Here is a 19676-nt window from a genome sequence, read left to right as displayed (position 1 = left end):
GGCAAAGATTGTTAGCTAGACCACGGTGCCCTAGATTGTAAAAATTATGTGAATTTGGGAAAGTGACTTTGCAGGCATTCTCAAACTTCTGTCCTTCCTCCCCCACCTTGGAATTGGTCAGAGATGTACTCCTGCCAACTGAAGGAGTACATTTCTTTGAAGTGCCTGGAGGGATCATTGGTGGAGGCTATGGGAAACGGTTTCTCCATGTGTAAAAAATATTTGCTATGTGGAGAAGAAGAAGTTGTGTTGTTGCACAAGGGTAAGAGTGTGCCACCACGTGTGATCTTAGTCGCAGTTTAGGTTAACAGGATTTCACACCAATTTTCCAGAGGTATATATAGGCACCTGCAACAGTTACAGTTTTCCAAGCCTACATCTAAAACGCGTTGTGAATTAATGGAAGTCGTAAATATGCACCCATGTGACGTACAACTGCAAGGACACATTATGATTTTCTTTGTGAACCAGACCCACAGTGTCATGTCAAAATACTGAACTGGCCAAGGTGCTAGAGGGAGCAGGAATGTACAGGTGCAGCAGCGACCCCCAGTGTCCAGTCACAGCATGACCATAGCAGAGGCCCTGCAGGAAGGGGACAGATACCAGCAAGCAGGGGAAAGCATAAGCCTTAAAGCAGTCATTCAAAATACATAACAGCGGTTGTGTTTCTAACTCCATGACTGCTGCCAAGAGCTAATATTCAGGAAAAAAAAACTTGAATAATCCTCGGTCACTGGTAATCACTTGTGGTTATATACCAGTCCATTTATTTGTATCCATTGTAACACTCTAGATGGAAACTGACCAAATGCAAGTCAGCTCTGTCCCGCTCTAATAATAACACTCTAGCCTGGCCTCCTAGGCAGGTCTGGTAATATCCCAGCAGACCACTGCGGTGTAGGGTAAATACATTCACCATACAAAGAGATACCAATGCTCTGGATACTCTAAAAATATCAACCAAGACTATGCCTGAATCTAAACTGGATGGAATGCAACACTGGCTCCCAGATGATCAAAGAATGTCATTCGACGTGCAATGCACAGAGTAGAGAGGCCTCAATGGCGGAGGATAGGAATGACACAAAAAGTGTCCTCGCTATTGCATTCTTGACTTTATGCTGAAAGGGGCCAGCACTGAGCTAGGCACCTAAATCAAATTTAATGTAAAAAAATAATGGGGGACAGTCACATGGCTCCAAAGTATTGGACTTTTCACCTATGAATCCCTGTTCCACACTTTACGTCAAAACCATCATAGACTTCATTGAAGTGTTTCTGATGTTGAGGATGCAGGATACTGAAAGATGCTCTGGGTGTTGTGCGGTCGCCAGGGTGTCCTTGCAGTTATTCCTCAGTCCATGGGTAAGGTGGCGTGACTTTGGGCAAAGGGATAAGGGTCCCTCGAAATCCTCTTTGAGCCATTAGAAGGTCAGCTGTGGCTGGTTTACAGATCTCAGTACACAGAGGGTCCTGAGATGTCCTTGGGTGGAGGCTGGTGTCTGTCTGTAATGACCAGTCTGGACTGAGACAACACTTCTGGGTCCAGCAGTCTCTGGTGACAATCAAAGATTGGTCTGTTAGGTTGCCTGTTAGCAGTCAGTGGCAATTCGACGAATGTGGCTACTGGCTTGCTGGAATGGGCAACTTCAGCGTAAACATGCTTGGAGCCACAACTTTGGTCTGGGGTTCAGGAGTGCTTTTCCTTGAGCCAGGCACCACAGGCACAGTCCCCTCATTGCCAACCCAAGGAGAAACAGGTGCAGTTCAGAAGTTGGTACAGCCACTATCTTGCCAGGTCCAGGGGACAGCAGGGCAGTCCTTCTTCGATCCTTTCTCCAGCTCTGTTGTGATCTGAGGTTCAGAGTGCAGGGGTGCCATATTTATTCCCAGAAATTATCCTGGGGGAGATAATGCGGTCACTAGCCAATGGGCTACCAAGATCACTCCCGCCCGTGACGGTTGCCGAAAATGTGTGGCATGTAGCCATCTGAGCGTGTGCTACTCTGCCCACTCCCAAGGTGTCTGACCCTTCCTTGGATGTTAGGAGCTCGGTAGTCCACCTTAGAGGTGTGGGTGCCTGTGGGCTACACACCCATGGGAAAACCAGTCTGAAAACTGACGTCCCCTCTCTTTTCCAGCTGCCTGCCTGTCTATCTGAACAAAGGGGCAGCCCTACATGAGTGTGATCGTAATTTTCCCAACAGAGGCAGCTTCCCATTTGAAGCCTGCCTTTTGGGATAACACCTTATTTGGTTTCCTACAAAGGGGATGTAGCACGTCCCTCTGTGGAAGTCCTTTATTGTTCCTTAGCCTGGGAGTCACCACATGACTCCCCAGTAGGGCAGAAAGCTGTCTGGGAGCCAGCAACTGCGCAAGGCCATTGGATAAACTGGGCAACAGAGCAACCTTCTAAAAACTGCTTTTCCTTCAAAATAACATTAAATTCAATATCAGCATCATGTCAGGTTTAATGGCACGATCAATTTAATATGTTGAAGTGCCCATTTCAGTAGCAGGATTGAGGGGTCAGCCTGTTACCCTATATTAGCCAATGGTGCTAACCTTTCCACAGCACAAACGACAATTTGGAAGTTTTGCTCTTAAGACATATTAAAGTAATCATCCTTCTTAATAATACACAGCTCCTGTCTTAAGGCTCACTGGGCCTTTCTTAGGGGAGACTTACATATATTGTTGAGGGGAGTGGGGGCTTGGCCACTGGTTTAAATGACAAAGTTGAACTAGCAGCTCTTCCACACTGCTATGACAAGCTGGGCGCCATGTTGGACTTTGTCACACAAGGTGGCACAATTAGTGCTGCAGCCCTTAGAGGACACTCTAACTTACATGCCCTGGTACCCTTCATACCATATATTAAGAACTTATAATTTAGTCAGCTATGCCAAATGGGGGTAGCCAATTCACCATACTTTTTGTGATGGGTCAGAACACTGGGACTGGGGTCTGGTTAGTCGGCCTCAGTGCACTCTCAGAGTCACAAAACCAGCAGCTAGCAGCCCAAATAGGGGTAAAAGGTGAAGGGGGAGGAATCTGCAAATATCCTATTTCTTCACAGTGTTTCATATCACATGCTTGCCCTTTTTTAAATTATGCATGCAATAGACTATAGATGTTAGTATTAAAGAATGTAATGGCATCCATTTACTCACCATAGAAGGATGGAAATTTGTATTGACCTTGCCGGGATTCGCACTTGGACCTGCAAATCACATGTGGTATCAGCGGGTAGGTTTCAACTCACTGAGGCATCTTCCTGACCCCTCCCATGGCCTATTTTTAATCAACACAGTACAGGTCTCCATAATGCAGAAGAGCTCTGGAGGTGATGTACTGAATGTCGGGCCCCGCCCTATATAGAATGTAACCATTTGATCTGACAGAAAGTCTCCAAAACGCTGCAAAGTGGCTGAAGGGGCATGTCGGCGCACTGCAGAATACATAAACATATGACAGGGTGCGGAGTAAGTCCTGTTGGCTGCGCAGGTCAGATGCTGTCTGACACTAACTATCACTGATGTGTCTGGCACAGGGGCCTGGAGCGACCCGGCGCCGCCACGATATGTCAAGCGCAGCCGCCTCTCCAGAATGAGGGACACCATTGCCTCAGGGGTGTCTACAACTTCTGCGCCCGCCATATGGTCTCATGTGACAGTAAGCAGCACACAGACTTCTGTTTATTCTGGCCTCATTTATGGTTTGATAGATGCAATGCCCACCAAACTCACAGTTTCCTGCTGTATTTGGAGTCAGGGGAAGTACCAGATTTTCAACCATGAACCCTCAGCACATGCTGCCTGCAGAAAGCTTTGGCTGATGAACTGTCCTACAAAGGGCTGTCGGTCACGGTACATCAGAACATCATCCCTATTTTTATTGGTGAGGACTGCCAGAAAAAGTCTGATGGCCCTGAACAGGAAACAGTAAACATGACCACCAAAAACTGGCAAAAATCTCTCTACCTGTTAGTGCCAATTTTTTGGGACTTTTCAATACAAAGCTCATGCTTTCGGATATTTGGATTGAAAAACAAAACACTTTACCATGTGGGTGCATTTATATATATATATATATATATATATATATATATATATATATATATATATATATATGTGGCATCCACTCAGCAATGCTTAAGTGCCTTCAATGACTGCTGGTCACAAAGATCCTCTCATGCCTGTGGGGATCAATCGTCTCGTCACAGCTTCCACTGGCAGGCTGCAGACTGCCTGCTAAACTCTATATCAGCCCCTCTAACTTTTGTGTTTATAAATTCCTGGTAAGAAGAGCTAGAAGCTGAACGTACCTCACAGAAGGCAGCAGTCAACGTCTCCTCCCCCATGCACACAGAACATGTGCAAGGACAACACAAGATTCCCTACCCACAAACCCCAGCAGCAGTGCAGTGTTCCCTAAACAAGTGCAACTATGAGCAGAGGCTGCAGCAGAACTCCAAGCAGGCCTCAGAACACTTGCGGCAGACCTCAAACACAGACGCAACAGTGCAAGTTTCTCTCTCACACGCAAGCACTAACTGTTGCTAGCTCCTTAGTAATGCACTCCCTATTTGAGGGACAAAATTAGGGGGGGAGGGGGTTGTGGTTATGTTAACATTTTCTATTAGAGCCTTTGAGCAATTTACAGGTTCCAACAAGAAAGTCAGTGGAATAGTGACCAAACTTGTAATTTTCAATCCAAGTTTTCTGCTTTACACATTTCAAAAGTTGGCTAATTTGACAGCAGTGCAAGCTTCCCTCACGCACAAAACATACATGGCCAACACAACTGCAGTGCAAGCTTCTTTCTCACAGAGAACATATGCCCCACACCAGTGGTTCCCTATCTTTTGACTTCTGTGGACACCCACTTTATCATTACTGGAACCCAGGGACCCCCACTGAATCATTATTGGAATCTGAGGACCCCACCACTGAGTCATTAGTGAATGCTGGGGACCTAATTTGTTAATAATATTTAATTTTCTAAGCAGTCGCGGACCCCCAGGGGTCCCCGGACCACAGGTTTGGAATCACTGTCCCACAAAATTTCAGTGCAAGCTTCCTTCACTCACAGAACAGGTATGTTCCCCACAACTGCAGAGCACGTTTCTCTCACACACAGAACCAATATGACCCCCACAGCTGTAGTACAAGCTTCCTTCACACAGAGATGGGAAACAATATTGAAAAAGCCTCTGTCACCAAGAACAGGCAAATCACAAGCAACAGTGGTGCAGTCTGCAGGGATAGTTCCTGCAGCTGCAGCCTCAGCTTTCCACACACAGAAAGGGAGGCAGGATGGGGCACAACAGTGCAAACATCTTTTACACGTAGGACATGCATAGCATGGGTAAACCAGTGCTTAATTTGTGCTTGTTGATTCCGTTGCTGAGCACCGGCACTTATTTTTGAGGGCGGGGGCTTATTCTTCTGCCTCACCATTTGCTGCGGGCAAAAGACACGTTTGGGAAAGACAGAGGAAGAGAAACTTCAAAAAGCGTTACAATAAGGGGAAGCAGAAAGCTGCAGGTGTGAGCTGAAGGGGCACGGAGTGTCTTTAATTGGAATGAAGAGGCCCAAGATGGCTTCTGGAATAGCTGCCGCAGTATTCCGTGCTCTCAGTTTGAATTTGTGTTTAAGAAGAGGGCTTTGGGCACCGGCACCTTTTTACTTACAAATTAAGCACTGGGGTAAACACAATACAGGTTTTCCTCACATTCGCAGAACAGGTATGTCACTGGCAGCTGTGGTGCAGGGTACAGGCACATACACAAAGAACATGCACGGCAGAAGAAACAGAGGTGCCTATTCTCTCGTGTGTGGAACTGGAATAGCTTAAGGTGTAGAGGAGCTGCAACCCGTCATTAACAGAAAGAAAGGCTGTTCATTGGCAGCAGAGAAACAGTGACTCCAAGAGAACATGTACAATAGAAGCAGCAACAGTTTCAGCTTCTCTAAGATAGAGAACAAGTACAGGGGGAAACACAAATAGTGAAATCCTCCATCACACACAGGATAGATACAGCACAGGTGGCAAACAGTGCATGCTTCTGGCACACATAGAACAGGTAGACTAAAAACAGGTACAGCACGAGTAGCAGGCACTGCAGGGCTCCAATACACAACTAACGGGTTCAGAATGACTAGCAGAGCGAGTTTTCCTCACACACAGAACGGGTAGACTACAAACAGGTACAGTACGAGTAGCAGGCACTGCAGTACTCCATTACACAAAGAACAGGTACAGTATGAATAGCAGGGCGAGCTTCCTTCACATGCAGAACGGGTAGACTACAAACAGGTACAGTACGAGTAGCAGGCACTGCAGTACTCCATTACACAAAAAATAGGTGCAGTATGAGTAGCAGGGCGAGAGTTCCTCACACACTGAATGGGTAGAATAAAAACAGGAAAGGTACGAGTATCAGGCACTGCAGTGGTCCATTACACAAAGAATGGGTACAGTATGAATAGCAGGGCAAGCTTCCTTCACACGCAGAACAGGTAGACTACAAACAGGTGCAGTACGAGTAGCAGGCACTACAGTACTCCATTACACAAAGAACAGGTACAGTATGAATAGCAGGGCGAGCTTCCTTCACATGCAGAACGGGTAGACTACAAACAGGTACAGTACGAGTAGCAGGCACTGCAGTACTCCATTACACAAAAAATAGGTGCAGTATGAGTAGCAGGGCGAGAGTTCCTCACACACTGAATGGGTAGAATAAAAACAGGAAAGGTACGAGTAGCAGGCACTGCAGTGGTCCATTACACAAAGAATGGGTACAGTATGAATAGCAGGGCAAGCTTCCTTCACACGCAGAACAGGTAGACCTGAAACAGGTACAGTACGAGTAGCAGGCACTGCAGTACTCCATTACACAAAAAATAGGTGCAGTATGAGTAGCAGGGCGAGAGTTCCTCACACACTGAATGGGTAGAATAAAAACAGGAAAGGTACGAGTAGCAGGCACTGCAGTGGTCCATTACACAAAGAATGGGTACAGTATGAATAGCAGGGCAAGCTTCCTTCACATGCAGAACAGGTAGACTACAAACAGGTGCAGTACGAGTAGCAGGCACTACAGTACTCCATTACACAAAGAACAGGTACAGTATGAATAGCAGGGCGAGCTTCCTTCACATGCAGAACGGGTAGACTACAAACAGGTACAGTACGAGCAGCAGGCACTGCAGTACTCCATTACACAAAAAATAGGTGCAGTATGAGTAGCAGGGCGAGAGTTCCTCACACACTGAATGGATAGAATAAAAACAGTATGGGTACGAGTAGCAGGCACTGCAGTGGTACATTATATAAAGAATGGGTACAGTATAAGTAGCAGGGCAAGCTTTCCTCACACACAGAATCGGTAGAATACAAACAGGTACAGCATGAGCAGCAGGCACTGCAGTGCTCCATTACACAAAGAACCGGTGCAGAATGACTAGCAGAGCAAGCTTCCTTCACACGCAGAACAGGTAGAATACAAACAGGTGCAGCACAAGTAGCAGGCACTACAGTACTCCATTACACAATGAACAGGTACAGTATGAATAGCAGGGTGAGCTTCCTCCACATGAAGAACAGGTAGACTACAAACAGGTACAGCACGAGTAGCAGGCACTGCAGTGCTCCAGTACACAAATAACGGGTGCAGAATGACTAGTAGAGTGAGTTTTCCTCACACGCAGAACGGGTACACTACAAACAGGTACAGTACGAGTAGCAGGCACTGCAGTACTCCATTACACAGAAAATAGGTGCAGTATGAGTAGCAGGGCGAGCGTTCCTCACACACTGGATGGGTAGAATAAAAACAGGAAAGGTACGAGTAGCAGGCACTGCAGTGGTCCATTACACAAAGAATGGGTACAGTATGAATAGCAGGGCAAGCTTCCTTCACACGCAGAACAGGTAGACCTGAAACAGGTACAGTACGAGTAGCAGGCACTGCAGTACTCCATTACACAAAAAATAGGTGCAGTATGAGTAGCAGGGCGAGAGTTCCTAACACACTGAATGGATAGAATAAAAACAGAATAGGTACGAGTAGCAGGCACTGCAGTGGTACATTATATAAAGAATGGGTACAGTATGAGTAGCAGGGCAAGCTTTCCTCACACACAGAATCGGTAGAATACAAACAGGTACAGCATGAGCAGCAGGCACTGCAGTGCTCCATTACACAAAGAACGGGTGCAGAATGACTAGCAGAGCAAGCTTCCTTCACACGCAGAACAGGTAGAATACAAACAGGTGCAGCACAAGTAGCAGGCACTACAGTACTCCATTACACAATGAACAGGTACAGTATGAATAGCAGGGTGAGCTTCCTTCACATGAAGAACAGGTAGACTACAAACAGGTACAGCACGAGTAGCAGGCACTGCAGTGCTCCAATACACAAATAACGGGTGCAGAATGACTAGTAGAGTGAGTTTTCCTCACACGCAGAACGGGTACACTACAAACAGGTACAGTACGAGTAGCAGGCACTGCAGTACTCCATTACACAGAAAATAGGTGCAGTATGAGTAGCAGAGCAAGCGTTCCTTACACACTGGATGAGTAGAATAAAAACAGGAAAGGTACGAGTAGCAGGCACTGCAGTGGTCCATTACACAAAGAATGGGTACAGTATGAATAGCAGGGCAAGCTTCCTTCACATGCAGAACGAGTAAACTACAAACAGGTACAGTACGAGTAGCAGGCACTACAGTACTCCATTACACAAAGAACAGGTGCAGTATGAGTAGCAGGGTGAGCTTCCTTCACATGAAGAACAGGTAGACTACAAACAGGTACAGCACAAGTAGCAGGCACTGCAGTGCTCCAATACACAAAGAACGGGTGCAGAATGACTAGCAAAGCGAGTTTGCCTCACACGCAGAACGGGTAGACTACAAACATGTACAGCACAAGTAGCAGGCACTGCAGTAGTCCATTTACACGAAGAACAGGTACAGTATGAATAGCAGGGTGAGTTTCCCTCACACGTAGAACCGGTAGACTACAAACAGCTACAGCACGAGCAGCAGGCACTGCAGTGTTCCAGTACACATAGAACAGGTGCAGTATGAGTAGCAGGGCGAGTTTCCGTCACACACAGAACAGGTAGACTACAAACAGGTACAGTACGACTAGCAGGCACTGCAGTGTTCCATTACATAAAGAACTAATGATGTATGAGTAGCAGGGTGAGCTGCTGTCACGCACAGAACAGGTAGAATACAAACAGGTACTGCACGAGTAGCAGGCACTGCAATGTTCCGTTACACAAAGAACGGCCACAGTATGAGTAACAGGGGAAGCTCCACTCACACACAGAACAGGTAGAATACAAACAGCACGAGTAGCAGGCACTTCAAGTGTTCCATTTCACAAAAAACAGATGCAGCATGACTAGCAGGGCAAGCTTCCCGCGCACACAGGACAGGTAGACTACAAACAGGTACAGCACGAGTAGCAGGCACTACAGTACTCCATTACACAAAGAACAGGTACAGTATGAGTAGCAGGGCGAGCTTCCTTCACATGCAGAACAGGTAGACTACAAACAGGTACAGCACGAGTAGCAGGCACTGCAGTTCTCCAATACACAAATAACGGGTGCAGAATGACTAGCAGAGCGAGTTTTCCTCACACGCAGAACGGGTAGACTGTAAACAGGTACAGTAAGAGTAGCAGGCACTGCAGTACTCCATTACACAAAAAATAGGTGAAGAATGAGTACCAGGGCGAGTGTACCTCACACACTGAATGGGTAGAATAAAAACAGGAAAGGTACGAGTAGCAGGCACTACGTTGGTCCATTACACAAAGAATGGGTACAGTATGAATACCAGGGCAAGCTTCCTTCACACACAGAACAGGTAGACTACAAACAGGTACAGTACGAGTTGCAGGCACTACAGTACTCTATTACACAAACGACAGGTACAATATGAATAGCAGGGCGAGCTTCCTTCACATGCAGAACAGGTAGACTACAAACAAGTACAGCACAAGTAGCAGGCACTGCAGTGCTCCATTACACAAATAACGGGTGCAGAATGACTAGCAGGGTGAGCTTCCCAAACACAGAGAACAGGATGACTACAAAGATGTACAGCACGAGTAGCAGGCACTGGAGTGTTCCGTTACACAAAGAACAAATGCAGCATGAGTAGCAGTGAAGCTTCCCTCACACACAGTAGAGGTAGAATACAAACAGGTTTAGCAGGAGTAGCAGGCACTGCAATGTTCCATTACACAAAGAACAAATGCATTATGAGTAGTGGTGAAGCTTCCCTCACACGCAGTAGAGGTACAATACAAACAGGTACAGCACGAGAAGCAGGCACTGCAATGCTCCATTACACAAAGAACTGGTACAGTATGACTAGCAGGGTGAGCTTCTCTCACACACAGAACCAGTAGACCACAAACAGGTACAATATGAGTAGCAGGCACTGCAATGCTCCAATACACAAGGAATTGATGCAGTATAACTAGCAGGGCAAGCTTCCCAAACACAGAGAACAGGTAGACTACAAACATGTACAGCACGAGTAGCAGGCACTGCAATGTTCCATTACACAAAGAACAAATGCAGCATGAGTAGCGTTGAAGCTTCCCTCACACACAGTAGAGGTAGAATACAAACAGGTATAGCAGGAGTAGCAGGCACTGCAGTGGTCCATTACACAAAGAACTGGTGCAGTATGACTAGCAGGGCGAGCTTCCCTCACACACAGACCAGGTAGACTACAAACATGTACAGCATGAGTAGCAGGCACTTAAATGCTCCTTTACACAAAGAACAGATGCAGTATGACTAGCAGTGAAGCTTCCCTCACACACAGACTGGGTAGACTACATACAGGTACAGCACGAGTAGCAGGCACTTCAGTGTTCCATTACACAAAGAACGGGTGCAGAATGACTAGCAGAGTGAGCTTCCCTCACACACAGAACAAGTAGACTACAAACATGTACAGCACGAGTAGCAGGCACTGCAATGTTCCAGTACACAAAGAACAGGTGCAGTATGAGTAGCAGGGCGAGTTTCCGTCACACACAGAACAGGTAGAATACAAACAGGTACAGTACGACTAGCAGGCACTGCAGTGTTCCATTACATAAAGAACTAATGATGTATGAGTAGCAGGGTGAGCTGCTGTCAAGCACAGAACAGGTAGAATACAAACAGGTACTGCACGAGTAGCAGGCACTGCAATGTTCCGTTACACAAAGAACAGACACAGTATGAGTAACAGGGGAAGCTCCACGCACACACAGAACAGGTAGAATACAAACAGCACGAGTAGCAGGCACTTCAAGTGTTCCATTTCACAAAAAAACAGATGCAGCATGACTAGCAGGGCAAGCTTCCCGCGCACACAGGACAGGTAGACTACAAACAGGTACAGCACGAGTAGCAGGCACTACAGTACTCCATTACACAAAGAACAGGTACAGTATGAATAGCAGGGCGAGCTTCCTTCACATGAAGAACAGGTAGACTACAAACAGGTACAGCACGAGTAGCAGGCACTGCAGTTCTCCAATACACAAATAACGGGTGCAGAATGACTAGCAGAGCGAGTTTTCCTCACACGCAGAACGGGTAGACTATAAACAGGTACAGTACGAGTAGCAGGTACTGCAGTACTCCATTACACAAAAAATAGGTGAAATATGAGTAGCAGGGCGAGTGTTCCTCACACACTGAATGGATAGAATAAAAACAGGAAAGGTACGAGTAGCAGGCACTGCAGTGGTCCATTACACAAAGAATGGGTACAGTATGAATAGCAGGGCAAGCTTCCTTCACACGCAGAACAGGTAGACTACAAACAGGTACAGTTCAAGGAGCAGGCACTACAGTACTCCATTACACAAACAACAGGTACAGTATGAATAGCAGGACGAGCTTCCTTCACACGCAGAACAGGCAGACTACAAAGAAGTACAGCACAAGTAGCAGGCACTGCAGTGCTCCATTACACAAATAACGGGTGCAGAATGACTAGCAGGGTGAGCTTTCCAAACACAGAGAACAGGTTGACTACAAGGATGTACAGCACGAGTAGCAGGCACTGCAGTGTTCCGTTACACAAAGAACAAATGCAGTATGAGTAGCAGTGAAGCTTCCCTCACACACAGTAGAGGTAGAATACAAACAGGTTTAGCAGGAGTAGCAGGCACTGCAATGTTCCATTACACAAAGAACAAATGCATTATGAGTAGTGGTGAAGCTTCCCTCACACGCAGCAGAGGTACAATACAAACAGGTACAGCACGAGAAGCAGGCACTGCAATGCTCCATTACACAAAGAACTGGTACAGTATGAATAGCAGGCTGAGCTTCCCTCACACACAGAACCAGTAGACCACAAACAGTTACAATATGAGTAGCAGGCACTGCAATGCTCCAATACACAAAGAACTGATGCAGTATAACTAGCAGGGCAAGCTTCCCAAACACAGAGAACAGGTAGACTACAAACATGTACAGCACGAGTAGCAGGCACTGCAATGTTCCATTACACAAAGAACAAATGCAGCATGAGTAGCGGTGAAGCTTCCCTCACACAGAGTAGAGGTAGAATACAAACAGGTATAGCAGGAGTAGCAGGCACTGCAGTGGTCCATTACACAAAGAACTGGTGCAGTATGACTAGCAGGGCGAGCTTCCCTCACACACAGACCAGGTAGACTACAAACATGTACAGCACGAGTAGCAGGCACTGCAATGTTCCAGTACACAAAGAACAGGTGCAGTATGAGTAGCAGGGCGAGTTTCCATCACACACAGACCAGGTAGATTACAAACAGGTACAGCACGAGTAGCAGGCACTGCAATGTTCCAGTAAACAAAGAGCAGGTGCAGTATTAATAGCATAGCAAACTTCTGTCACACACAAAGCAGGTAGATTACAGACTGGTACAGTACCACTAGCAGGCACTACAGTGTTCCATTTTACATAAAGAACTAATGACATATGAGTAGCAGGGGGAGCTGCTGTCCCGCACAGAACAGGTAGACTACAAACAGGTACAGTATGACTAGAAGGCACTGCAATGTTCCATTACATAAAGAACTAAGAATGTATGAGTTGCAGGGTGAGCTGCTGTCACACACAGAATGGGTAGACTACATACAGGTACAGCATGAGTAGCAGGCCCTGCAGTGGTCCATTTCACAAAGAACGGGTGCAGAATGACTAGCAGAGCGAGCTTCCCTCACGCACAGAACGGGTAGACTACAAACAGGTACAGTACGACTAGCAGGCAATGGAGTGTTCAATTACACAAAGAACAAATGCAGTATGAGTAGTTGAGGGGCTTCCCTCACACACAGAACGGGTAGGCTACAAACAGGTACAGAACAAGTAGCAGGCACTGCAGTGCTCCAGTACACAAAGAATAATTGCAGTATGACTAGCAGGGCGAGCTTCTCTCACACACAAAACAAGTGCAGTACAGGAAGTAAACCGTGCAGGCCTCTCTCACACTCGCTGCAGTACAGGCTGCAAACAGTGAAAGCTTCTCTCACATACATAGAGCAGGTGCAATAAGGGCAAGAGACAGGAAGCTGCCCTCACATGCAGAGTCCTATAATGTGGGTAATGACATTACAAGCTTCCCATAAACAGAGAACCGGTCTAGTTCGCAGAACAGCCAGGCCAAGCTTCCCTTAGTACACCACACAGACTGGAAAACCTGCGAAATCATGACATCTTTTGCCCCACGTGCCCACGCAGCACAGCCCCCAGATACATGAGACGACACGCCGCTCCTCTGCCCGGCTCGCCGAGTGTTAGCCTCTATTATCATTAATGATAATCGCACAGGGTTTGGAGCAGGCTTACTTCCGGCTCTAAGCGGTTTGGGAGCGGATTTAGGCGCGTGGGTCACTTAGCGGGGATTGTGCCTGGCCATCTTGCGCATGTTTTGATTCTGTGATTTGAGGGCCGGGGAAGGAAGGGGGGCAGCCTTCATCAGATCTCCTCTCGAGCGGAAAAGATGGCACGTTTGGCCGATGCCTCCCATGGAAGAGCCGGAAGGAGGCGAAGCAGCTGTCTCTGTCTATTATGCATATCAGGGAAGGGAAGATGGCGCCCGCGGCCAAAACTCAGCAAACGGGAGGCGAGCAATGTCCATGCTCGACTTGCAGCTGTGGCCCGGGGTGGGCCTGCAGAGGACAGCGAAGAGCCTGGCACTGCCAGATGGGCCAGTTTGAAAAGTCCACTTTTGTTTGGTTCCATGAGCTTTAGACAGGACCAAAAGGTCAGCACAGATGCTTCATTTGAGGCAGTGGTTGCACGTGGGGCCCACCTGCACTCTTTTTTGGGGACTGGCACTTGTTTTTCCTCAATAGACTGATTCAGAGAAATAAGGCAGAGGAAAACACAAAAGGGGGAGAAAAAGGGGAAGTGAAACACAAAAAAATAGCACAGATGAAAAATAAACTGCAAGAGTGAAATAAAGGGCCAGGAAGTGTCTGGTGGTAGATTAAAAGGGCATGAGATGGAATCAAGACTATGCGTCTTGGTATTTTGCACCAAATCTTCGATCATGCCTGGCGCAGGCAAAACTTTGGGCTCCAGCACTTGTTCTTTTACAAGTTAAGCACAGGACAGCAGACGTTGGCCCTCTCAAGCTGGTCTATCAGGCAGTACCAGACTGTCAGAAAAGCCAGCACAGCAATGGCAGAAGCGATACAGCTATCATGCCTATGCAATAACAATGTACCAGAACCTACCTGACCAAATAACTCTTAAATCCAAAATCATACCGTCCAAGGCAGAGCTCAGCGTGAACACCTGCAATACCCACAGACAAGTACCGTATTTTGTTACTGAGTTCACCAGATACCACCACTAAACCAAATCCATATCAACCACCATTGACTCCAGACATCATATTTACAAAGAAAAGTGGATTGGCCCATGTTTTGACTCTTTTCTGTTACTTAGATGCGGAGATATCTGCAAGAATTCATGCAACAGTTTGTGAGTAATTGTATTTTCCAGACTGGACTATCACCACTCACTTGAGGTCTAAGGTTTCAGTGGCAGGTATTCAACAATAAGCTCAGATCTCCTAAATATAGCAACATAACTTGCTCCCAATAAAATATACTATACTATGTAAGTACATGTGCTCAGGATGAAATACCCACCACAATCATATACACGAGAATACCATTTGGGGTACAACATCCATCCTCATGATGCACACTGGACTTCACCTGAAATTACAAATCCCCACATTCATGAAGTGCACAGGACTCAGTTTGAGGCTGTAACACTCCACATTCAAGATGTACACAAGTCTCATCTGAGGTTACAGCACCACACTCTCATGATGCTCAGAAGACTACATTTGAGGCAACAATGACCAACACTTAATAATGTACATGCCATATAATTTCAGATTACACTTTACACTCATGATGTAAATAAGTCACTGTACAAGGTTACTGTTCCTCCTTCTGAGGCTATTACATGCACAGTTATTATCTACATGAGGCTCCCTCTGTGGCTGCAGCATCCCACACTCATGACGTACTTGAGACGCCATATGAATTACATCAGCCCGCTTTGACGGTGCATACAGTACTGTGTTCGAGGGTACAACATTCCACACTCATTATTTATGTGCGACTCCATCTGAGGTGCAACTCTATACTCAGGATGTACAGGTAATTCCATCTGAGGCTGAAAAATATCCCATTCATGAAATTCACAAGATTACATCTGAGTTTAACCCCATACTCATGATGTAAACAAAACTCCACCTGAGGTTATAACATCCCACATTCATGATATTCATGCGACCCTCTATGAGGCCATCACACTCTGCCCTCATGATGTATACAAGATTTCAGAAACTACAAAACCCTATATTCATGATGCAAGGAATACGCCTCCTGAGGCTACAACACGCCACACTCATGATGTACATGAGATTCCATCTGATATTCTGAGGTTATACTAACCCACACTCCTGATTTATACAATACTATGCCTAGGCCTACAGTGCTGATGCTTGATGTGTGACTCCATCCGGATTACTACAGTTCATACTCCACAATGTACACAGCACTGTAGCTGAGGCTACAACACCCAACATTTAGGATGTGCACAAGACTCAAACTGGGGGTTCTGCAATACACCCTCATGATTTACAAAAGATTCCATCTGAAACTACACCCCCCCATGCTCAAGATGTACAAGGGACTCATTCCAAGGTCGCCATACGCATGATGTACACAAGACTCCATCTGAGGTTTCAACAGACAGCACTCATAAAGTCAAAAAGACTTCCTGTGAGGCTAAACATGGCAGTATTTGTACAGTGTAGACAGACACATAGAGACCAGAAGGAGTGTTTCGTCCAGGGAATCCCTATCTAAGGAAACGCTGTTGCTCAGGACTTACTGTAACACAACATATTCCTTTATAATGTGTCTCACTACTGTATTACCGTAGGACTGTCTGAAGGAGAAGATGCTCCTAGCCAAAACCTAACACGGGTCAACCAGATATCATTCTCACTGAAGGTGGGGCTGGGCCGCATCCATCACATGTAAATCAGACCATACAGACATTTCAGCAACTCCATAATACTGGAAAATCTTGTGATGTCCCTAAAGGCAGTTGCCTTGGTTCTCAAGTTGTATATTATCCCTCCTATAAGGATGGTGGCCCCCAGGTCCTCACCTGTACACCATGCCCGTCTGCTCTGCCACGGTCTCCTCGAAGGAAAGACCAGACTGCTGCAGGTATATTTCCAATTTGCGGCGGTCCATCAACCTCCGAGCTGCGCTGAAGAGGTTGCCGCCGCCAATCCCGCCATTCTCCTCACGCCTCTCTACACTCAGTTGCTGGCTCTTGCGCTTCACCTCCAATCGCCCTCCTCCTCCTCTTGGTTTTTTGGACGAGGTCAGGCCATACAGCTCCTCAACGCTGTACTTCCCCGCCCGGCTGGATGACCCACGCGATGAACCGGCGAACATGGCACCAAACCAGGACAATCGGACTCGGACAGATATGTGTGCACAGAATACAGAAAAGGAAGCCAATCTGTTACCAATCGATACAATTAAAAGTGTATGAAACAGGAGCGGGGAGCCCAAGTGCCTGTGAAGAGTGAACCGGCAGGGTAGTAAAGTTTTCTTGGTTCTCAATATGGTACTGGATGAGTCCTCTTCTGACCTCTTTTTTGGAGCTGAGTCTTGCTAACTCCTTGTGTTTACAATATTGCAATGTCTTTGAGTTTGTTGGAGTCCTTGTGCTTCCTGCCACTTGCCCGGTCTTTTCTTTGGCACACTATGCCAAAGTGTTTGATGTCTTATGTTGGTGTGCCAAACTAGATGTGTAGAAAATGACCAATGTGTGGTATGGTAAAGGCCGTTGCATTGCCTAAATGTGCCGTCTGGTAGAGGTCAAAAATTATCCTCAGCTGATCAAAGCTGTCCCCATAAACTGATGTGTTACCTTAGAACAACCAATATATATTTGTGAAGTGGTCAAAACATCAAACCAGATCAAATGATACCTTGTCCTTGACCGACTAATACATTTTCCTGGTGTGGTCTAGAGAGAATACAGATCAAAGAATGAAGAATCCTGGAGTGGCCAATATGTTTTCGGGGACTGGTTCAGCATAGTCCCAGATGAAACAATCAGATATTTTCAGGGGACCATCACAGAGAGCCCAATGGCTTATCCCAGAGAAAACCAATACTTCTCAGACTTGGCAAGGAGCCAACCAAGGTCAACTGATCAGTTGAATAATTGCCCTTGATCAATCAGTATGCCTTCTCAAACATCTTGGGACATCATCCCAGAACAATCAAGCCTTTGTCATACAAATACATACGATTACTTATTCAGCTTGTCGAAGTGTCATCCCAGATAGCTGTCTTAGACTTGTCAACGTGTCGACCCAGATCAACCTTTCCAACGTCCTTGAGCAATAAATTCCTGAACTTGCCAAGGCGCCCTCACAGATCAAAGGGGTTTCCAGCTGTGAGCATTCGAAGCATCATCCAAGGTCAATCGATTTGACGTCCTTGGGCAACCACTTCTTGGAAATATTTAGGCATTGTTCCAGATGAAATGATTTGCTGTCCTTTAATTATCAGTACTTGGATTTGTCCAGGGTTGGTCTGACATCAAATGATTTGCTGTTGTTAAGCGACCACTTCTTGGACTTGCAGGGCATCATTCCAGTTAGATCAATTACTTGTTGTTGAAAAATCAATACATCTGGGAGAAGTCAAGACGTTTTCTCACACCAAGCAATTTACTGACCCCACTTCTTTGGCTGATCCAGGTCTCGTCCGGGATGAAATGAATAGCTGTTCTTCAGTGATCACTTCTTGGACTCGTCCAGGGGTGGTCCCAGATCAATTTTCTGTCCTTGAGGGACCACTCCTTGGACTTATCGAGGCGTTATTCCAGTTTGAACCCAATCAACTGTGTTTTTCTCCAGGAGCAGGCACACCTGCCTCTCCCGAGCACCTGTCCTTTATCCTGCTGTGTACACCGCGTGGGCTCGTCCCCTCGTGCCTGCTGCCGGCCCATCCCATGCACACCTGTTGGCCGAAGCGCACATGGTAGCGTATCCAATGTCGTGAAACTTGAGACAACCAGCACCTCCCGTCAGGAATGACTGTTTCCTGCTGACTCTCTTCTCCGCCACCCTCGGGGTCTCCTCAAGGAGTGCTCCTGGTGCCTTCCGCCACCGCTGTGTCCTCTGCCCTCATTTTTAGCCCCACCTGTCCCGCGGTCTGTGTTCCTCTTTCATTGGCCTCTATCCTTCTGTTGCTTGTAGGTCACTCCTGCTCCCTTCGGGTCCTCCCTCAGTGTCTCTCTCGGGGCATCTCTTCATCCCTAGTCTCGCGTTCACCTCCCCTTCTTCCTGTGTGTTTGCACTTCTCTTGTTCTCTTTCTGCGCTCTCCCCGCGTGCCTGGCTCGTCTCAGCCGCAAGATGTCTCGCGATCCGCCGCTCTCTTTGGGTTCCGCGAGCCGTGTCCCCAACTTTCTCCTCTTCTTTCTTTTCTCTTTCTCTATCTTTATCTGTATTCTCTCTCCGCCTTTCCCCGGCCCTCTCACAGCCAAGTATTTGTTTCGCTTTCTCCTCAGCCTTTGATCTCGTTTCCTCTGTCACACCCGCTCTATGTACCCCCTCCCCTTCTTCTCCCGACTCCTCTAGCATTTCCCCTCGGTGTCTCTCTCGGCTCCCTCCTCTTCTCTCATGATTCCCTCGCTGCGCAGTCCTTTTCTGTCTCTCACACTTCTCCCTCACACCTCGCTTCCCTCACTCTCCACTGTTCTTCCTCTCTGCGGATTCTTTACCCGGTCTCTCTGGCACCTCTCCTCTTTCACCGCTCTATTTTTTAAGACACGTCTCTATTTTTTTAGTTTAACGATCACTTCCCTCTCTCTGCATATCTCTGCCGCCCGTCTCTCTCTCACACGGCTTCTCTAGCTCCGTGTCCCTCCTTGCCTGTGTTTACCTCACTCTCTCCACCCCTCGCGTCTCTTGGTCTCTCCCCAGCTCAGCCTCCACCCCGACTCTCCGGCTAACTCTTCCTCCTTCTGTCAGTCTCTTCCGTCTCTGTCCAACCCTCTCTCGCCTTCGCGCA

General features: G+C 47.0%; 1 protein-coding gene across 1 annotated transcript in view; it reads right to left on the bottom strand.

Moving 5' to 3' along the window:
* Window positions 1-17099, bottom strand: part of KCNAB3 (potassium voltage-gated channel subfamily A regulatory beta subunit 3) — a 147720-nt gene extending 130621 nt beyond the window's left edge. The window contains exon 1 of the mRNA XM_069218636.1: window positions 16743-17099. Within this exon, the coding sequence (XP_069074737.1) occupies window positions 16743-17038 (296 nt within the window). The 5' untranslated portion in view covers window positions 17039-17099. The remainder of the gene's footprint in view (window positions 1-16742) is intronic.
* Window positions 17100-19676: the final 2577 nt, after the last annotated feature.

This window comes from Pleurodeles waltl, chromosome 12 (assembly GCF_031143425.1).
Source record: "Pleurodeles waltl isolate 20211129_DDA chromosome 12, aPleWal1.hap1.20221129, whole genome shotgun sequence".
Classification (NCBI taxonomy): domain Eukaryota; kingdom Metazoa; phylum Chordata; class Amphibia; order Caudata; family Salamandridae; genus Pleurodeles; species Pleurodeles waltl.
The sequence above is the reverse complement of the archived record's forward strand: the minus strand, read 5'-3'. Positions and strand labels throughout refer to the sequence as shown.